Genomic DNA, 21,325 nt, shown 5'->3' with positions numbered 1-21,325 from the left:
TCTCTTAGCTATTCTTTTGTAAAATTTTAACCCAGTAGAGTTAACATACAGTGTTAAATTAGTGTCATGTGTACAATATAGTGATTTAACAATTCTGTATGTTACTCAGGACTCATCATGATAAGCGTCCTCTTTTTTTTTTTAATTTTTTTTAACGTTTATTTATTTTTGAGACAGAGAGAGACAGAGCATGAATGGGGGAGGGTCAGAGAGAGAGAGGGAGACACAGAATCTGAAGCAGGCTCCAGGCTCCGAGCTGTCAGCACAGAGCCCGACACGGGGCTCGAACTCACGGACCGCGAGATCATGACCTGAGCCGAAGTCGGCCGCTTAACCGACTGAGCCACCCAGGCGCCCCATGATAAGCATCCTCTTAATCCCCATCACCTGTGTCGCCCATCCCCCAACCCCTTCCCCTCTGGTAACCACCAGTTTGTTCTCTATAGTTAAGAGTCAGTTTGGGGGGTTGTCTTTTTTCCCTTTTATTCATTTGTTTTGTTTCTCAAATTCCACATATGAGTGAAATCATGGGATGTGTCTTTCTCTAACTTATTTCACTTGGCTTTATACTCCCCAGATCCATCCATGTTGTTGCAAATGGCAAGATTTCATTCTTTTTTAGGGCTCGGTAATATTCCGTTGTGTATCTATACCACATCTTCTTTATCCACTCATCTAATAGTGGACACTTGGGCTACCTCCATAATTTGGTTATTGTAAATAATGCTACAATAAACATTAGGGTGCATATATATTTTTTCAAATTAGTGTTTTTGTGTTCTTTGAGTAAACACTTAGTAGTGTGATTACCGGATCATACGGTGGCTCTATGTTTAACTTTGTGAGGAAGCTTCATACTGTTTTCCAGAGCGGCTGCACCTGTTTGCATTCCCACTAGCAGCACACGAGGGTTCCTTTCTCTCCACATCCTCGCCAACACTTGTGGTTTCTTGTGTTTTTGATTTCAGCCATGCCCATACTGCATCCAAAACAACCCACAGGTTTAATGCAATCCCTCTCAAAATTCTAAAATTTGTATGGAACCACAAAAGACCCCGAATAGCCAAAGCACTCTTGAAAGCGAAAAACACAGCTGGAGATGTCACCATTCCAGATTTCAAGTCACACTATGAAGTTACAGTAATCCAAACAGTATGGAGCCAGCTCGAAAATATACCCCAGAATTTTAAAGTGCTTTTAACACTTTAACACCCTGAGGTGTGTTACTCATTTTGTCTCTAGCATTCTGGGAGGGAGGAAACAGCATTGTTGGTTTTATTATCGGTAGATAGAGATGGGTACAGAGAGGTGAATGTGTGTGTCCAAGGACCAGGCACCAAGGACACCAAGGACAAAGCCGAGACTAGAGCCGTAGTTGATATCCACCACCAGAAGGTTCTGTTTTGCTCATTGTAACCTGTAAAGTGTTAACTTTTTGTCAGGGGTCAACAAACCCAGCCCACCGCTTGTTAGTAACTTAAACAAGTTTTATTGGAACGCGGCCATGCCGTTTCCTTACATGTTGTCTATGGCTGCTTTCCAGTTATAACAACACAGTTGAGTGGGTGTGACAGAGACTATATGGCCCACAGAGCCTAAAATATTTACTATATGTCCCCTTACAGAAAAAGATGGCCACCCCTTGCCCTATGTGGTCGATGCGTGGTAGGCATAGGGGTGAGGGGATGGGGGAATGCCCCGTTGTCATGCCTCTCCCCCAGAACTTGAAAATTGAAGGAAAGCTCACCAGTCTGTAATGGGGGAAGCTGGCCATCCGTAAACATACCAGTCAGAAACACTAAGAGCAAAATGAGGGGTCCAGTCGGGAGACTCGGTTGTACATCCTGAATCTACACCAGTGTTCATGAACCAGTGGTTCTTGAAATCACCCAGTGGTCCAGAGAATCACACTTGAAGGCCACCCAGCCAGGACCCATGCCCGGATCAAAGCCAAGGCTGTGTCAGTAGAGCCATCCCTGCACCAGCAATGCACACAGACTCCTAACCTATGCCACCTGTGTAGGACAATTGACCTTCCAGCCAGGAGCTCTGGAAGAGCTGCCTCTGAAACGCCAGTGGCTTTTATATCATCAGGATAGAGGCTACCCTGAGCCTGCATCCCCACCATATACCTTCTGAGTCAGAGCCTCCCATTGGTGCATCTGATGGATGGACCTTGGGGCCTGTGCCTACCTATGAGGTGCAAGAGAGGCTGGGAGGCATGTTCCTAATTTCTGTCTTGAGGAATACCTTCCTTCCAATCAAATTATTGAGATGTCGACATTGTGACACAGGCTGTGTCATTTGTTTTTTGAAGAGAACAGTATATGTCACAGAAGTATGGTCAGTATAATATTTTTTTTAAGAAAATGAGGGACAGGTTTGGAATTTCCATCAGGGTGCAGCCAAAACTCCCCATGAGAAAGGATATCTTTGACCACCAGACAGCGAGTGTCTGGCCGATAATGGAAAACGTCTCACTTATAACAATCTTACTAGCAGCAAGTACTAATTACTGAGGCTTTTGGTGCATTAGGCTAGGAGGTGAAAGTGTGATTATTGTCCACATGTTATGGATGATGAAACTAAAGCACAGTGGGCTGGTAAGTCTACCCTTGTAGATGATAGAGGAGAAGTCAATGGGGAGCAGTTTGTGCCTTAAATCTTCACCTGGGCAAGGAAGGAATTTTTGCCCATTAATTTGGAGCATCTTTTTTAGTTTATTTATTTTGAGAGAGAAAGAGAAAGACAGCATGAGTGGAGGAGGGGGCAGAGAGAGAGAGAGAGAAAGAGAATCCCAAGCAGGCTCTGCACTGTCAGCACAGAGCCAGATGCGGGGCTCAAACCCATGAACCGTGAGATCATGACCTGAACTGAAATCAAGAGTCGGATGCTTAACCAACTGAGCCACCCAGGCACCCCTGGAGCATTTCTGCATTCAGTAGTGAAGCAATCATGATGGCTTCTCTAGCCTCTCACGAGCCCTTACTGACGACCACCTGAGTTCCATCCCCGGGCCATAAATAAACATAAGCCACTTTCTGGCTAGAATTTGCTTTCCCACGCTGTGTGTGGGCTAATAGGAGCCACATTCCCCAGCCCAGGAGCTGACAACTTATTGAGGGTGTATGTTACATCCGGGTCTGTGGCATTAGCTTACTTAATCGCCTCAAAAACCTTACTGTCCTTTTCAGACTGAGACTGAGTCTTCAAGAGCAGAAGTGATTTGGCCAAGGTCACATAGCTAATAAGTGGCAGAGCTGGAATCAAAGCCACATGCGCCTGGCATCACATCCTTCCTATTTGTCCCCTCACAGACGTAGAATTAGGGGACACCTTTGGTTCATGACTCATCCTTACCATTTGGGCCATTCATAGTCAACCTGACTTGAATTGGGTTGGTAGGTAGTTTTAGCGATGCAATAATCATCCCTGAAAATGAAAGCAAGGACTTGAAATTCACATCCATCTAGCACCAAGCTCGAGCTCTTGAGTGCTAACTAGATGAGTATTTTTCATCGCTGTGGCATTTCTATACTTTTTCCATATAAAATAATACATAGGAACTCCAGAGTAAACTTGGACTCCTGCCCCTTGCCAGAAACAGGCAGCTTAGTCAGTGTTGGGTATTATTCACAGTAAGTGGACCCTACTGAGAGGCGTGAAGGGACGAGTCTGGGTCTGGATCTGCCTGGTTCTGGATCCTACTCTGCCAGTTACCAGGTATGCGCCCCATGGAACGCTGGCAAATGTTTAATGGCTGGCTTTCCAAGGAAAACAAGCCTTGATCTGTAGGGTTTACCGATTTCTGTGGTGTAAGTTCTCTTACCTCGGGACGAGATGTGCCAAGACAGCTCTCGTGAGCTCCTGTGAGGTGGGACAAGCTGGGTCTCAGTGTGCTGGGAAGTCTGTTAGTCTCTCTCGCCTCCAGAGACTGGGCATAAGGCGAGTATCTACCTCGAGGTTTGTCCGAAGGATTAATGCCAAAACGTGGGAAAGCAGCTAGCACCGTGTCTAGCCCTGTGTAGACTTCCACTCAGTAGCACGATTACTAGCAGGGGCTCTGTTAGATCGCTAGATCCCTAATGCCTCTGCCTCGATTTCATTAACTTAAAAATAGTAAGAAAATACGTTCCCTGCCTCTTTTCACATTACTCTAAAGATCCAATGAAATAATCTACATCAACTGCTTTGGAAGGTTACAAGCTCATTTAAAAAAAGAAAAAAAGAATAATTTTATGAAAATCAAGTCAAAACCCAGAGAATGAACTCTTGCTAGGCAAAACTTACACAATGGAGTCATAATTTTTGGTTCTTTCCTATGTTTTTCTTGAGTTTTCAGGCGCTTCTCACTTCCTGGGGCTAATTCTCATTTAGAAGCTGTTGACTTGGGAGAGGTCTGGAAACTCACCAGCTCAGTGAAACATTCAGCCCATCAAGAGGTTCTGAGAGTCTCTTGGGTTTAAATCCTTTTTATCTTTTAGCTCGCAATCCTCTAATCCTTTTTGTGAGGAATCTTCAATTATCCCCTGTTTTTAGTCCCTATTGCTCGTTTCCCTTTGAAAAGCGGGATTTCCATCATGTCTTAGAGGCGAAGGCAAGAGAAAGTCTTCCTTCAGTGAAGCCACGTTGGTTGCATAAAGATGCCAGTCATCTCTGTTCCTTGAAGTTCCAGTGGGGCATTCTCTTCGATTTGCTAGACTGTTTGCTCAGCCCTCTCTGTGATCCTGGAGAATGCAATATTCAGACTAAAAGCTTGGCATCTTCCATGTAGCACCCTTCTGCTTCGCCACTGGGTTTGGGCTTGTCCCCGTTCCTCCATATGCGAATAGAAATGCTTGGTGAATAGTTTGCCGACCCAAATCCATAGACTGACACTAAAGGTCACAGATCATGTCCATTCACAGGCATAGCCAGACCTCTGGCTGGCAGGGCAGCACCGTAGTTATGAACGTGTTGTGTTCTGCCGTTCAAAATCCTCCAGACTACATCTTGCCCCTGCATCCCACTGGGCGTGAGTCCTGGGTAAACTATGTAGGCTCTCGGTGTCTCTGTTTTTCCCATAAGAACATGTGTAATAATTAATAAGACCTACATCAGGGGGCCTAGGTTGTTCAGTCGGTGTCTGACTCTTTTGGCTCAGGTCGTGATCTCATCGTTCATAGGTTCAAGCCCCACTTTGGGTTCTGCACTGACAGCACAGAACCTGCTTGGTATTCTCTCTCTCTCTCTCTCTCTCTCTCTCCCCGCCTCCTCTCTCTGCCCCTCCCCCACTCAGGCTGTCTCTCTGTCAAAATAAATAAGTAAACTTAAAATAAATAAATAAATAGACCTATATCGAAGTGTAGTCAAGAAAGTTCAGTGAGTTAATACATATATTAAGGGTTTACAATGTATCCTGGCTGACACTAAAGAAAAAAGAGTGTGTGAGCTATTATCATCATAAAGCAGTGTTTCCCTAACTTCACTCAACAGAAATTCATACTTTTTGCCATATCTGCATACCCCCTTGGGCTCTTATTTACTTATGTACACACTTTTATTATAGAGGAGATTTAAAAAAAATTTTTTTAATGTTTTATTTTTGAGACAGAGAGAGAGAGCATGAACGGGGGAGGGTCAGAGAGAGAGGGAAACACAGAATCCAAAGCAGCCTCCATCCAGGCTCTGAGCCGTCATCACAGAGCCCAACACAGGGCTCGAACTCACAGACCGTGAGATCGTGATCTGAGCCGAAGTCGGAAGCTCAACCGACTGAGCCACCCAGGCTCCCCAAGAGGAGATTTAATTAATCACAAGCCTCAACTGAAAACCCATATCACTTGCCCAAACAAGGAGCTAATGGCAAAAAAGAAAAAAAAAAAAAAAGTAGATAGACAGACAGAAAGACAACTAAACAATGTTGTTACATCTGACATCTGCCCGGACCCTGACGCCTGCCTAAGTCTTGAAGCTGAGCTCTGTTCAGCCTTTGCTGTGATAAAGGTTAGAAAGTGTTAGTGAGGGGTTAAATCCTTGAACTTGAGACTTGAACTGAGACTTTCTTCTCAGGAAGGAATTAGAAGAAAATCTAAAACAGAGCTGCCTTCCATATTTCTGCTTTGTATTGCTGACTTGTTGCACCTCCTAAGGCTTCTCACACACACCCAATGCTGTTAGGCACCCCACACTTAAGTTATCATGGGGCTGCAGGATTCATTCCCACCCAGTTCTGTGATGACTGCAAAAAAAACTCCGAGTAGTTTGATGGATATTATTCTTGAGGACTGCTTCTCCTCTCAAGCCAGTTCTCATTATCCAGATGTCCCCTCTCCAAATTAAAAAAAAAAAAAAAAAAAGGTCCGCTTTCTTCCTGAGTTCTTCAGATCGAGGTCTGGGTTCACATCTCCTCTGAAGTCCAGAGATTGATGTCTCGTTGGGGAATTTGGAATTGGCTCAAGGCCTCCCCATGCTGAGCAGCCCACCTCCGGACTCAAGGAAAAGATCAGACGTCAGTGTATGTTATAGGAATGGTGTGATCATGTAGTTTAGTTGCTGTAAAGTTTTATGATTAAAAGACTACAATCTATCAGATAGCATCGTCGCCCAACATGCGATGTGCCTGCAGTATTTAAGAATTAAGCTCCTTCCAATGAAGCACTGGGTCGTTATCTCCCACATGGATCAGTACCCCCAGTGGGGCGAGGAGCTCTATAAACAAGGGGCCACTGGGTTAGCACTTCCAGCGAAAGCTCCTCTCCAGTCCTTCCCTCCCACACTCCCTGTTTCTGAAAAGTTGGGCTCTGAACTACCTTTGCCCTTTATCATAACTCAGGTTTGTTCTGTTCTTCCACAGTCTAAGGTGAAAGCCATCTTCCTAGATATTCCTTTATATTCCTGGCCCAAGGTTAAGGCTACAGCGATACCAACACAGACATACAACTCTTCTCTCTTCCCTGCTCAAGGCAATTGCAAGTTTTGCAGTCACTCACGTTTCTCATGCAAACTTTGGGTTTTTCCCCCAAGCAAAGTAAATGAGAATTTCCGCAAGGCCAGGGACCCCACCGCAAAACGGACTTCAGAGTCTGCTTATTAGACATATGAGAAAGATAAAGCACAGAGAGGAAATGATTCACTCAAAGGAAATGCGGGGTCTTCGATTCCCAATCCATTTGGGACAACTCCAGACAACTCCAAGACAGAAAAAGGCACGTGACATTAACATCCCCTCTATAACACCCCGTCCTATGACCCCTAATGATTTAGCGATACTGGCAGTTTGTATCAACTTATCTCAAGAGTTACCATGTTCTTATAATCTCCTCCCAGTACAATGGAATTCAGCGTACTTCAAGAAACAGCAATAGTTGGGGTGCTTGGGTGGCTCCGTCGGTTAAGCGTCCGACTTCGGCTCAGGTCATGATCTTGCGGTCCATGAGTTACAGCCCTGCGTCAGTCTGTGTGCTGAGAGTTCGGAGCCTGGAGCCTGCTTCCGATTCTGTGTCTTCCTCTCTCTCTGGTCCTCCCCCGTTTGCACTCTGTCTCTCTCTTTCAAAAATGAATAAAGGTTAAAAAAAATAGTAAAAAAAAATAGGAATGATGTCAGGAAATAAATTCACTGTGAATGATAAAAACCTCAAATCCAGAAACTTTAGGGCAAAATAATTCAATGAAAAAAGCCACAGAACTTTGATACGATCTCTAATCTGTTGACCACAGTATTACTTGGGCAAGTCATTGCCAAGGAGTCCCAGTTTCAATAACTGAGTTTGAACCTAGATTCCATTACTTATTAACTGTGTCCCTTGAGCCAGACGTAACTTATCCAAGCCCCTGTTCACTCACCTATAAGAGACAGAAACAGGATCTACTCCCTAAGGCTGTTGTGTGGGGTAAATGTTCTCATCAGATCTGTGCCCGACACACTGAAAACACTAAATATTGTTTGGAATTATCATGTGACCTATTTAAACATCCATCAACCCTGGATCGTCTACTGTAGAATTTAATGGCTTCTTACCTATATGAGAGGATTGGCAATGACCTTGCACAAAACGTTAACCCTAATTCTTGTTCTCTTCTTCCAAGATAGGCAAGTTGGAGAAATCATGTAGCCATAAAGGAATGTCTTAGGTGAATGGGGCTCGGGCTCTGTTTCTCCAGCCTCTTGCCACCACAGTCTTATCATTGCATGATCTTCCTCCTTCGAGTGTCGCTCACAACCCCAAATCTGCAACCTCACCCCCTTTTCTTCCAATAAGGAGATCTTTTATACATTCAGAGAGACAAGGGTTTTGGGGTTTGTTTTTTTTTTTTTTTTTGAGAACCCACCATATGCCAGGTACTCTGCTGTGCACCAGGACATCAATAGTAAACAAAATGAGCTCTCACAGTCCTTATGTTCTAGAGGAAAGAGGCAGAAAAAGCAACACACCAACAAAAAACACAAGATCGTTTCTGGGGGTGCCGTGAAGGATGTCAGGCATCGCCATGATCGGGAATTAGTAAGTGGCATGGATTAGGGTGTGGCTGCCTTTATAGGGTCATCAAGGGAGCATCTGAAGAGGTGAGACTTTGGCTGAGACATAAGCAATTAGAAAGTACTAGCTTCAGAGATCTGGGGAAGGAATGTGGCAGGCAAAGGCAAAAGCAGGTTTCTTTTTTTTTTTTTTTTTAAGTTTATTTATTTTTGACAGAGACAGAGAGAGACATAGCATGAGCTGGGGAGAGGCAGAGAGAGAGGGAGACACAGAATCGGAAGCAGGATCCAGGCTCTGAGCTGTCAGCACAGAGCCCGACGTGGGGCTCGAAGTCACAGACTGCGAGATCATGACCTGGGCCGAAGTCGGACGCCTAACCGACTGAGCCACCCAGGCGCCCCAAAAGCAGGTTTCTGATACAAGAAAGGGCTTGGTTTGCTGGGGAAACAGAAAATGGGCAAGAGTTGGGGTGAAGAGGGTGAGGTTGAGAGCAGGGCAGTCATCTGAGTACAGGGTCATGCAGGCTGCCAAGAGGGAGGCAACAGAAAGGCATCCAAGAGGTGTGAGCCCCAGGGAGAAGGCGTCGCACTAACGTCCAGACACTACTGAGTGAGGAGAACAGTGGAGTAATGCAGCTCAGAACCCAGCCTCTCTTTGCTTAACGCCAAAGAAATAAATTGCATGTTTTAGTCCTTAAAAAGGATTGCTCTTGTCCAGCACTTACTTTTGTCTCCTTCTTTTTTTTTCTAATTTTCTTGTTTAATGTTCATTTATTTTTGAGAGAGAGATGGCGTGTGAGCGGGGCAGGGGCAGAGAGAGAGGGAGACACAGAATCCAAAGCAGGCTCCAGGCTCCAAGCCATCAACACAGAGCCCAACACGGGGCTCAAACCCACGAACCATGAGATCGTGACCTGACCTGAGCCGAAGTCGGACGCTCACCCAGGCACCCCAACTTTTGTCTCATTCTTGAGACGTGCATGATGAGCCTCTGTCAAGATGAGAGCCTATATATCCCAAGAGATTTTGTGGGAGTCAGTTTCTGGCTTATAAACAGGCTCTAAGAGTCTCCTAACACCTGTGAACTTCCGGGATGGGCAAGGAAGTGTGGAGCCTGGGCATCAACTTATTCCTGGGCAAGCCCCCAACTGAAAAGACGATGGACAGCTACCTGTACCCCATCTGGTCCCTTAAAGAGATCCGCCATGCCCTATTTTGTGACAGAACTGCAGTGTTTGAACTCAACTTGAAATAGTCACACTAATGGGATCAAGCAAAAGTGAAAGCAGCTAATCAAAGAATTCAAATCCCTCCTCTCAAGATCTTACGTCCAATAACTTGAACTGCTATTTCCCCTTAAGTTATAGGGCGCCTGGTGGCTCAGCCAGTTAAGCATCCAGCTTCGGCTCAGGTCATGATCTCACAGTTCATGAGTTCGAGCCCGGCATCAGGCTCTCTGCTGTCAACGCAGACAGAGCCCACTTCGGATCCCTTGTTCCCCCTTCCTCTGCCCCCCACCAGCCCATTCTCTGTCTCTCTTTCTCTATCAAAACAAAAAAAAATTATAATGACTCCTTGGCTTTCCACATAAGGCATTAAGTTCTATATAACTATTATATGCAAATCCCACATAAAAATATATCCTACATAGATATCGTGGATCTGATTCCCTTTAAAAAAACTCAACTTAGGAGAAGCCGTCTTTGGCCTTTGGCTCAATGCAGCAAGCAAGCTCTCAACACCAAAGCTTGAATTTTGGCCGCATGTCCTTATTTGCTGGTAAACATCGGAGGATTCAATTAAGCGACTACAATTTGAGAGTTCGTCCTTGGACAACTTAAGCCTTGCACCATAATCCCCAGATTCTAGAGTTCACCGGCTTCTCAACGATCTACCGAGCTCATCAGACGATGACACGTTGCCCGACGTGATTGCTTATTTTTATTCTTGAAAACTTGGAAAACTTAAAAAGTAAAATAAAATAGAATTTAAAAATGAAACTCAGGCGTGTTTTCCTCTCCAGGGTTTATCTTCTTTACTTCCTCCGTGCTGTTCATCTAATTCCCTGTCAGGGGAGGATGGCTGCAACCCAGCCACACACACAGACGTGCCAAAGACTCTTGCGAATCAAGTGTGTATTTCTCTCGACAACAAAGCCAGCAATTTTCAGATTTTCATTAAGTGCAGCCCCCAGCGAACCCTCACTACCTGTTTTTAGTACCTTCCCCCAGACTTGCACATTTTGGAAGATTCTGTGGCATTGTTTCATAATGATCTTTGGGGGGGGGGAAGGCATAGCAATGTCAAACCTCAGGTTGTGTTTAAGAGGCCTTCAAGTCAGTACCGATTCAGGATCCGCAAAATCACTAAAGCACTTACCTCCCAATGTAGGCCTTTTAAGGTCAGAAATATCATAAAATCACTCAGGACATCTTGTTCTGTTTGAGTGCCTTTTCATTTTCCTACCCTAATGGCAGTTACTCAAACTTCTTGAGAAAGGCAACGTTTGATGCTCACCTGGAAGAGATTTTCTTGACAAAAGATTTGAAGTGTTCCTGTTTTCTTTCTTTTCTTCTTCTTCTCTCTTTCTTTAATCTGAAACTTCCTATTTTTTGATCCTTCCTATGTAAGATACGAGTTATTCCCCACCCCACCCCCCGGCCCCGTCTTCTTTTTCTCTTAAAATGAGTGGCACCTGCCTGTGTCGGTATGAGTTTGGTGAGTGAATGAACATAATTAGCCTCAAATCAGCTCAACACGTCAGTCAACGTCATTAGCTGGGCAAACATTCTAATTTCAAGTACGCGGCTGAGAGTCTAACGGCTGAAACCATAAGCCAGTTCTCCTTGGGGATTTGCAAAAAAGACAAGGAGAGAAGGGGTCAAGAGTAAGCATTTGTCCTCATTATATCCCGGGAGGAAGGCATAGTGGATTTGTTTTTGTGGATGACACAGCCCTAAGGGTACCAGGAGCCGTAGACAGTGATTCCCAAGAGAAAAAGAAGTAAATATCAGAAACAATGTCACATAGCCGATAGAATATGCACTTCAAAATCAATGAGACCGATTTCAAATTCTTTGTCAATGACTGTGTGACCTTCAGCAGGCCCCTTACCCTCTCTGAGTCTTATTTTCCTCAGCTATAAAATGAAGATTAAAAAATACCTATCCTGCTGGTTTTCCAGGAATATTAAAAATTCAGTAACGATGCGGTGCCTGGGTGGCTCAGTCAAACATTTGTCTCTTGATCCCAGCTCAGGTCTTGATCCCAGGGTCATGAGTTCAAGCCCCATGTTGGGCTCTGCTCTGGGCATAAAGCCTACTTAAAAAAAAAAAAAAAAAGATTGGTAACGATAGGGGCACCTGACTGGCTCAGTCAGTGGAACACTCGACTCTTGATCTCGATTTTGTGAGTTCGAGCCCCACGCTGGGTGGAGAGATTACTTACAAATAAAATCTTTTCTTTTTACATTCAGTAATGATATTCTCAGGATGCAGTAGTAAATTCTCAATAAATGTTAGTCTCTGCCCATCCCCCAGGTAAAACAGAGGCTTGAATATTTATACCTGTAGGACAGCTCAACCGAGTGCCACAGAGACAGGACAGTACGAGAGAGCCGATGGCACCTCACAAACAACAGATAAGCGTTTGCAAAAAGCGATGTTCTGTTCAGAGGGTGCCCCTTCCCTTCCCATCATTCCTTAGTTGCTTGGCAACTTTCATCCAATCATCCCGAAAAGCAGTGTCACTTTCAACCCCCAACATCCAGATTTTTTTTTAAGAAGAACCTTTTATTAGGAGAAAATACACCTTTGTGGCGGTGCCATTTGAGGGAAGAAAAGTATACGTTTGAAAAGGCACCCCCCAGCCAACACGAATCCATCCGTCTCTCATTTAGTACTCGGAGATGAGACCTATCATAATATTTAAGTCGGTTTTGAGAACTTTTCCTTCAAAAGGAAAAGGGGGAGAAAATCCACTGGTTGACTACCCAGGGAGGCCAGGAGGAGTTCAGTTACCATAGAGATTTCAATGCTGGCAAATGGTGCTGGGGAGCAGATTGGTGTCTGTTAATTTTTTTTTTTTATTTGTAATTTATGTGTGTTGGCTCATTCTCCGGGCCAGTCCAGATTTTCCTGTTTACCTGCCATTCTGTGTGATGCAAGTGACGGATGACAGTGCCACGTTTCAGCCGTGTCTTCAATTTGTAAACATTATTGAGGGGAAGGAGGACAGCAGAAACACATGGGGAAGCCCCCCACGCTTGGTTTTTGCCTGATGATGGCAAAGCACTGCGGAGATTGTGCGGAAATTGCCAGGAGGAGAGAAGAGCCTTGCAAAATTCTCTACAATAATCTAGACGGTTCCAAGACCCATCTTGGTCTCTACAGAATCTGGTTTGGGGATGCCTGGGTGGTTCAGTCTGCTAAGCATCCGACTCTTGATTTCAGACCAGGTCATGACCTCACAGTTCATGGGTTTGAAACCCACATCGGGCTCTGCAATGACAGTGCAGAACCTGCTTGAGATTCTCTCTCTCTCTCTCTCTCTCTCTCTCTCTCTCTTTCTCCCTCTCTCTCTCAATAGATATAAAAAAAATCTGGTTCTTAGAACTTCTTTCATGACTAATTACTATTGTTTGGTGAATGCAAAAAAATTGGAGGAAAGTCGGTCTGTCTTATCCCGTGGCAAACACAATCCTTGAAAATAAATGGTCTTTGCTGCCTCAACGGCTAAGTCATTGTCTTTCCAACAGTGCTGGGGTGCTGGGTGGGAGAGTGGATGTTACTGGTGTCTCCCAAGTCCCTCTTCACCTTTCCTAGGATTAGGCCCCAGGAGAACATCAGCCCCACTGGCAACTAAGTGGAGACAGTGCCATATTAGCAAGAAAGGAGTAAGGAGACTAATCCTTTAGAGACACCATCCCTTAGCCGCTAAGAAAGGCAAACCTTCGAGATGGGCTTCAGATGGATGTCAACTAATAAATACTCATTTCCATAAAATTTAAATGAGCCCAGTAAAATCTACCTCTTGCTGTGAGGAACCCCATCTCATTACTCAAAATAGCAGCAATGTCATTATTGGAAACCACACCCTCCACACCCAGGCGGTGGTGGTAGAGTCAGAAGCAAATGGCGCCCGGCCACTGCAGTGGAAAGAGGTAGCCAGAACGTTCCTGTTCTTCCATCCCCCCTACAACATGTACCTTACTTATAAAATAATCATCATCAAATGCAGGGCTGCGTTTTGATTAGCCAAAAGATGCAACAAAGATTTCTTTTTCTTGGGCATACCTAGGCGACAGCCCAAATGTTTAAATACCTAAACCTGCATGTGCGATTGAAGAAAATTCAGACCTTTAGACACCCACAGAGAAGGGCTGATTTACCGCCCTTGGCTGAGTTGTGCGTCCTCTTTGAATTTTAAATGACCTTTAAGCAATGATGAGGTCTGTCTTGTTGAGGCTTAATTGCTTAATTACAGAAGCCGTGTTTCGGTAGACAAATATTTCCCTTAAAACCCATCTTTTAATTTTAAAAAGACTTCATTTGATTTTAGGCAAAATTGGAAGCTGTTTTATATTTTCATCTCCCACAGCGAAACTGGAAAATGGTTTAAACCAACGCTGAGGCCAACTGCGTTTTTCTGTAAAGCTTGAGTCAAGTCTCAGGCAGCTGTTACCTAAAGTAGTCAATCGATTGACATTTTTTCAGTCAGCTGAACAACGCTCAGACTTCCACACCCTCTGGAAACCCAGAGCCCTCTTAAAATGCCCGGGAGTTTCCCAGAAACTTTGTTTTTGTCACTTCCGGCTACAATAGGGAGGCAATATGGGGTCGTGATGAAGAGCTAAATGCTGGAATCATATTGCCTAGAAGGAACTGCTGAGCGACCTCCGCGCTCCCTCAGGTTACCCCATCTGTGAAATGGGGGAACCAGGTCCTACTTCATAGGCTTGTGGTTGGGATTAAATAGGGTAAACTTTTAAGCACTTCGAATAAGTCTTGCTGTGCGGTAAGTGCTCAATAAATGCTTGCTGTTATTAATTTTGCTCCTACTGTATTGCTTTTCGCTTCTCTTTGTAGTGAGCTCCACCATCACGTCCCTGGTGTTGACCTAAGTGGGCACAGTGCTTTCTCCAGAACGATTGCCCGTTCCCTACATCTCGACATGTTATAAGACAAACAACACAGTCTTGCAGTTTTTCAATCAAGGGTGGAGGTGATTCGAGCAAATAATGTGATATTTCGCTGGGGAGTGCTCCCTATAAGCATCACACATATAGCCATGCCATAACAGCTTCCTGCTCGGGACCTATATGATATTTGTAAATAACTGAAAAGTCCCTCTTGCCTTGTTTCTGCTCCTCACCATCTCCCTGCTCTGCGGAAAAAGCAAGACAAAACAGACTTCTGTCATCATTTTGCAGATCTAGAACATTCTTGGCCCCAAACCTAAAGTCAGCCTTCAACTGTATTTACACAAGCAAAGATGTTAGTGAATTTTTTCCAATGCCCATGATAACACCTCCGGGACCTTGTTTGTTTCTGCCCCACCCCCTCCGTCTGGGTAACAAAAAGGGAGGCGATGACACTGTGTAAATTAGGCTCTGCCTCCCCCCACCCTCCCCCCAGAAGGCCACAGTCTGCTCCGGTTTTGAATGACGAAGGTTCGTTTCTTGCCTTCCTTCCTGGTGCAACGGTCATTTGGCTTTCTGGGTAGCCGAGCACCTGCCCTGGGACACCCCAAACCACCGCAGACAGAAAAGATCCAGCAGACACCTGAGAAACACTCCTTCGCAAATTGCAGGCCCCCATCAGCTCCCCCCCCCAACCCCCCCCCCCCCGCCCGCCTGCTCCCACGCTTTCGGCTCTGGCTTCGGGTGGGCCCCAAGGGGATGCCTCAAATGTCTCACCTCGAACAGGGTTTAATCTCGAGCTCTGGCTCCTCCCCGGGCATCACATCGACACCCTATAGCCATGAGTTTGGCCGCCAAGTAGCAGAGGATCCCGTGCTCATGAGGCTTAAACAACAGAAGCTGTTGTTTGTTACTTAGCAAGGCAGTCAGTCCCAAGGGTCTGCTGCGGCACCAACTTCAGGGTCTCTGTGGCTCTCATGGCCTTCGCCTCGTGCTTGGAGCCACCCTTGCTCTGTGAGCGTCGCAACTGTGCACAAGGCCAAGAACACAGGGAAAGGCACCACCAAGCTCCTCCGCCCGTCTCCGCCAGAAAAGGGGACCCTTCCGTGGACCACCCCTCCTCCCTTTGTAAGAATCCCATTAGCATCTCATTTGCCAGAAATGGGTACTCAGCCACACCTAGATGGACATGAGGCAGACAGTCCAGCCCCCGAAGTGAGGAAGTCACCAGCAACCCGGTAGGACCAGCCACACCAGAGAAAGAAAGACCCGAGATTTATAGATTGGAAGTGGCCGATTTCTTGCGATTGACTCTCTCTGCCTATCAGCCACGCGATGCCAAGAGTCTGCAAGAAACCTCGGGGAGAAAAAAAAAATCAGTTAAATATTTAGATGATTTGCCGACACAAGGAGCTTGCCGTTGGCAGCAAAGATTTATTAAGCAGGCTACAAAACAAGATGTCATTAAACAGTTTGAAAGCATGCCCTCGTAATTAAGAAGGGAGAAGCTTTCTAATTTGGGTAATGAAATCCGTGGCTCGGAGAAGCGTGCATTTTATTAATATTTATTGTGTGCCTACTGTGTGCCAGGTACTGCATGGGCTCGCTGCATTCAATAGAACCCAAAAGAAAAAAAAGAAAAAAGCCTCCCTTATGCCAGACCTACTGATAATAATCGCTGTCATTTATTGGATACTGATACTCTGCCAAGCACCACTCTAAGCATTTTACATAACAAAGGTTTGTCCTCAGGACAACCCTAAGAAGTAGTAATTACCGCCCTCAATTTATATGGAGTGAACAACAAACTGGGTTTGTCCGGGACTACGAGGTTTCCCAGGACACAGGACTTTCAGGGCTAAACTAGAGAAATCCCGGCCACGCCTACAGCCACACGAGCAAAGCGGGACTGAGGGTTACCCCTCCGAGGCGCGTGGAGTTAACCAGAATCCAGTCCGGTGCTGCTGAGCCCCCCCCCCAACCCCTGCCCCCTCCCAGGCTGCAGCCTGATTGCTAAACCTCTTCTGGAACCCCAAACTCTTACCACCTTCCCTTCCCTGCCTCTTCTTCCTTCTGTTTCGGTCCCAAATGCTAAAGAGCTGACCCTCTCCTTTTTGAGCTGTAGAGCTATCAAGAAAACACCCCACCCACAGGGTCGCACTTGGGTGGTCTTCTAGGGGCCAAGGCCACCACGCAATAGCAGCTCTGTGTGGACCCTGCAGGCTCCCCTCGGCCCCTTCTCCAGGCCATTAGTACTTAATCGCCTACAGACTGTGTCTCAGTCCTGGTTGCACTTGAGTGTCACCTGGGGAGCTTTTCCAACGCACTGAAGCCGGGACCGTCTGAAGGGGAATCTCTAAGAGCAGGCCTGGACGTAGGAATTGTTCACTTTTCCAAAAAGAATTGATTGATTGATTGATTGATTTACTTTGAGAGAGGGGCAGAAAGAGGTGAGGGGCAGAGAGAAGGAGAGAGAGAATCCCAAGCAGGCTCCTCACCACCAGCGCAGAGCCCGACGCGGGGCTCGAACTCACGAACAGCGAGATCATGACCTGAGCCGAAGTCAAGAGTCAGAGGCTTAACCGACTTGAGCCACCCAGGCGCCCCGAGTGCTACTGGTTGAAAAGAACCCGGACTCTTTGCGGCCAGAGATGACCCATGTTTCCAAAGGTATCGGAGACTGTTTCCTCTCTCAGTGGATAGAGAGGGTGGGAAGGGAAGAGAAAATCGCCATTAATCATGGGTCTTAAATACAGCGCGTCCTAACAGTTGTGTGTCTGCAGAGATGGCCTCTCCTGCAACACAATGGGCGCCTCGAAGGCAGACGCTTCATCTGGCCAAGAGCCTAGCAAAGTGCCCGATGCATCATGAATATTTGAATATTTATCAGATGGAAGAAAAAAAAAAGAGAGAGAGTAAATGACACATGTAGTGGGGAGTCATGTTTGATCTCCATTTAGCAGGCTATTTGAGGTTCTCTGGGAAGACAGACAGACACAGCGTTCAAGCCTCTTGTTGGCTTTTGCCTTTTGTCTTTGACCTAAGAAGGGCAAGTTCGGGAAAATGTTGATTTCAGGCCTTGTTCTCTCGCAGAGTTCACGCTCGGTCTGTGCATACGTGAGACCAGTGATTTGCAGGGTAATTCTGCGGTGTTGAAAGCTGATGTCAACCTCTAAATGGGGGGAAAGCAGGGCGTCTTACTGGTGATGTGTGCGTGTCCACGAGTGTGCTCGAAAATAAGCGGAGGGCTCAGGAAATTGATGTTGTACTAGCAAAAGGCCAACGACACTTAGGAATGATCCATGTCGAATGCATGTCTAGCTGCCCTGGGTCACCCAGGGAGATCTTTTTTTTTTTTTTTTCCTCGAATGTATAGAACTTACGAGTTTGAAAAATATGTATTTTGCCCGGAGGGCAGTTAAAAAGACTTTAGTGTGTCAGCATCCCCAGATCATTCATATATTTTTCTGCCCACATATTTTATTCATAACGTCTGTTTTATTCTCCTTTATTTTGCCAACTTGCTGTTTGACATTACTGCTTTTCTCTTAGAAAACATCCCATTATCAGAGCGAGGCCACGTGGCTGTGGGTAAACTCAAGAGCGCTGTTGGGCAAGGTTAAAAATCAGGGCCATGTTTCAGCAGCTGGGAGGGCTTCAGGGTCTGGCCTTGAGATGTATTATTATTCCATTCCTGAAGCCTCACACTGGGAGACAGCAGTAGGAGAGGGTGTGGTTATAATAGCGAGACCTCGGCGCAAAAGACTGGTGGTCATGACAGGTCTCTGCCCGAAGAGAAGACCAAGGCTTGCTCACCAATGGGTGGGACAGAGCAGACCATTTAGAACCTCCCACAAAATGGCTAACAGAGCAAAATACAAATCACTTGTTTTTCATAAATTCTCCAGGCAGCTCAGGAATCACGGGAAATGATTGCTCTGAGCCGAGGGCTCAAAACCTACTATTTATTCAAAGAATGACCGTCCTGTTGCTGTTCGGCTACTTCAAGAAGTGTTTCAAGGGCGCTGTGGGTTCTGGACTCCAGATGTGAGAATCTGAGGACATTAATTCTCCCTCCTGCCTCTCACCCCACTCCCATCCCAGAGCAAGGTGTGCAAAGTTCTTCATTGAAAGCAAATAAAAGAAAGCATTTGGCAAAAGGGAAGGAGGAGATGGGAAGGAAAAGGAGAGAAGGGGAAGGAAAGAGGAAAGAAAAAGAAAGGGAAGGGGAAAAGAAGGAAGGAAGGAGGGAGGAACAAAGGAGGCAAAGAGGGAGGAAGGGAAGAAGTCCTTGCACATTAGAAAAATATTGAGGAGACAGCTTTCAGTTCATGAGAGGGTGGTTTACAAATAAGAAGAAAACATCTCATTCTCTGGGGCAACTAGCTTGATGTGTATTTCTGGCATATTTCACATACCTCTCTCACGTTAGCATTGCTACCTGTAGAGTGACATCACCATATTATTATTGCTGGCTCCTCGACCAGTGTCTGTCTGGCCTTTGCAAGGCAGAGTCAGTCACGTCGTCCGTTGGACCTCAGGGCACTAAACTTCCCGTCATCCCAAGTCATCTGAAAATGGAAAGAATATGAACTCTCTTCCATTGGATTCTTCTTCGCATCTAGAGGAGCGTTTGGAGCATTTTAAGGGAGGTTGTGGACCTTCCTTTAGTGTGTTCAGCGAAGCGCTAGTCCCAAAACTCAGGGGACAAAAGTGGGAGAGTTCAAAATCAAAGAAGTTTGGAAAATGCTGTTGGCTCCATTTCATTATTGGACATTTCAATGGGCATAAACAAATTAATCGCTCTGAGAGGTCCTCGGGTAAAGAAATCTGTTAAGACGTGTTGTTTAACTCAGCATCCCCCAACTGAATTTGACCACAGAATTATTTTCTCCACCTAGAATCCTTTAAAACAAGCGTTCTAAAGAACGTGTTTTGAAACAGGCCAAGGGCTCAGGAGACAGAAGATCTGCATAAAGACTAAATTATCCTTGCAAGTCAGCCAGCCCAACTTTTCCTTCTATAAATACGGAAACAGAGTTACAGAATCACACAGTCTGTGCAAGAGGCAGAATTAGAACACAGGAGCCAGGACAAATGCATTAACTCGGCCTCAGTTTCCCTGTCACTATCGTACTAGACCAGAGGTTCTCAACTTTTGGCCTTGAATAGTCTCAGATGTGTCATTAAATTCTGATGAATGTGTGTATTTGTTGATGGAAGACAATGCATGTGTATTATCTCATAGTATCTAAGCATCAGGAGTCCAGGCACAGGCCTGCTGAGTCACAAGGTTATAATCTGGGTGTTGGCTAGGGCTGTAGCATCTCCCTAGAGGTTCAAATGAGGAAGAGTCTCTCCCTTGGGTTGTTGGCAGAATTCATTTCCCCATAGCTCTAGGCCACAGGGCTTTGTTTTCTTGCTGGCTGTTGGCTGGGGGCCACACTCAGTTCCTAGAAGCCACCCACCATTCCTTGTCCTGTGGGATTCCCCAATCTGTTTACGTCATCAAAGCTAGTGAGGGAGCGAGTCTCTGGCAAGATGGAGGTCACGGAGCTATGCACCCCTATCATGGGAGTGACATGCCATCACCCTTGCCATATTCTATTGGTTAAAAGCAAATCACAGGTCCTGCCAACTCTCACGAGGAGGGAAGTGCATCAGGGCACGGACACCGGGAGGCGGGGATCATGGGGTCCAGCTTGAGTCTGTGGGCCACCGTGCACAAATTTCATTTTCACTGTAAATGAGTATACCGCTCAACATAAGGTGGAACCTTATGTTGAGGTGATCGCCTGAACTACTAAAAAGCAAGATGCACCTTGCAAAAAGCCGAAAGTGAGACCTATCCCGTAAGCCATAGAGTTCAATGCCCTTGTGTTACTACACTGCGCATTACCTTGAACTGTAACTCTGATGCAACTTGAAGTTTAAAAATCATTCAGCCAGGCTAATGGAAAGTCTGTACTCAGAATCTGGGCATTCAAACCTGACTTAATACAAATTCCTGACAGTAAAGAGAACATGGATGAAGAATGTCAAAGCATTCCTCTGGCCTCCAAAGATTATTCCATTGTGCTTAAGAAATAAGCTTCAGAAACTTTATGCGGTCCTAATAGATTAGTTTTGGGGGTGAGGGTTAAATGAGATAATATATATGAACAAATTTTCACAAGACTTGGAACACAGTAGGCATTTGATGAACGTTTGCAAACTTTGGATGTTTGCCTTGGCCGATCAGATCCCCAGATACACATGCGCAGTCTTTGGAACCGTTGTAAAGGACCTGGTCACAGGTGTCCTGCTTGTCCAAGTTGGTATGTCCTCTTGTCAGCCCCCAATGACTCCTATCCTTATGAGCATTGGACTTACCTTCATGGAGCGAAGGTTAATGTTTTACTTGAATGAATCTTGTACAGACATTTCATCAGGAATGATTCAACTCCACTCAAATGACCAGCCTGTAGTAAGGAACTATAGTATATTGGGAAATGCAATACATATGTCTCCGAATATATAAAAGAGTAAGGTCAGGGCAATAGACATTCCTACTCAGACCAGGAGACTGCAGGAACGTGCCTTGGCATGTAATGCAATCACCACCAACACTCATAAATACCAGCAAATGTGGATCCATTGTAATGGTGGCCGCCTCGTATTAATTGCTAACCTGCTCAGTTTGGGCCATCTGCCATCAGTATATCTGGCTTTTGATGGGATGTCACATA

The 21,325-nt window shown here is 45.6% G+C and overlaps 1 protein-coding gene across 4 annotated transcripts in view; it reads left to right on the top strand.

The window, feature by feature from the left end:
• TSHZ2 (teashirt zinc finger homeobox 2) overlaps positions 1-21,325 on the top strand; it is a 449,904-nt gene that overhangs the window by 292,250 nt on the left and 136,329 nt on the right. Inside the window, exon 3 of one of the 4 annotated variants that reach the window (XM_027046719.2) lies at positions 6,836-8,284. The exons of 2 other annotated variants lie outside the window; for them this stretch is intronic. In XM_027046719.2, coding sequence (XP_026902520.1) covers positions 6,836-6,840 — 5 coding nt within the window. In that variant the 3' untranslated portion in view covers positions 6,841-8,284. Of the gene's footprint in view, positions 1-6,835; positions 8,285-21,325 lie in introns of those variants that run through there. One more of the 4 variants, XM_015078389.3, reaches the window with a different exon arrangement.

The sequence above is a fragment of the Acinonyx jubatus genome, chromosome A3 (assembly GCF_027475565.1).
Source record: "Acinonyx jubatus isolate Ajub_Pintada_27869175 chromosome A3, VMU_Ajub_asm_v1.0, whole genome shotgun sequence".
Taxonomy (NCBI): domain Eukaryota; kingdom Metazoa; phylum Chordata; class Mammalia; order Carnivora; family Felidae; genus Acinonyx; species Acinonyx jubatus.
This window is presented reverse-complemented; position numbering and strand designations above follow the sequence as displayed.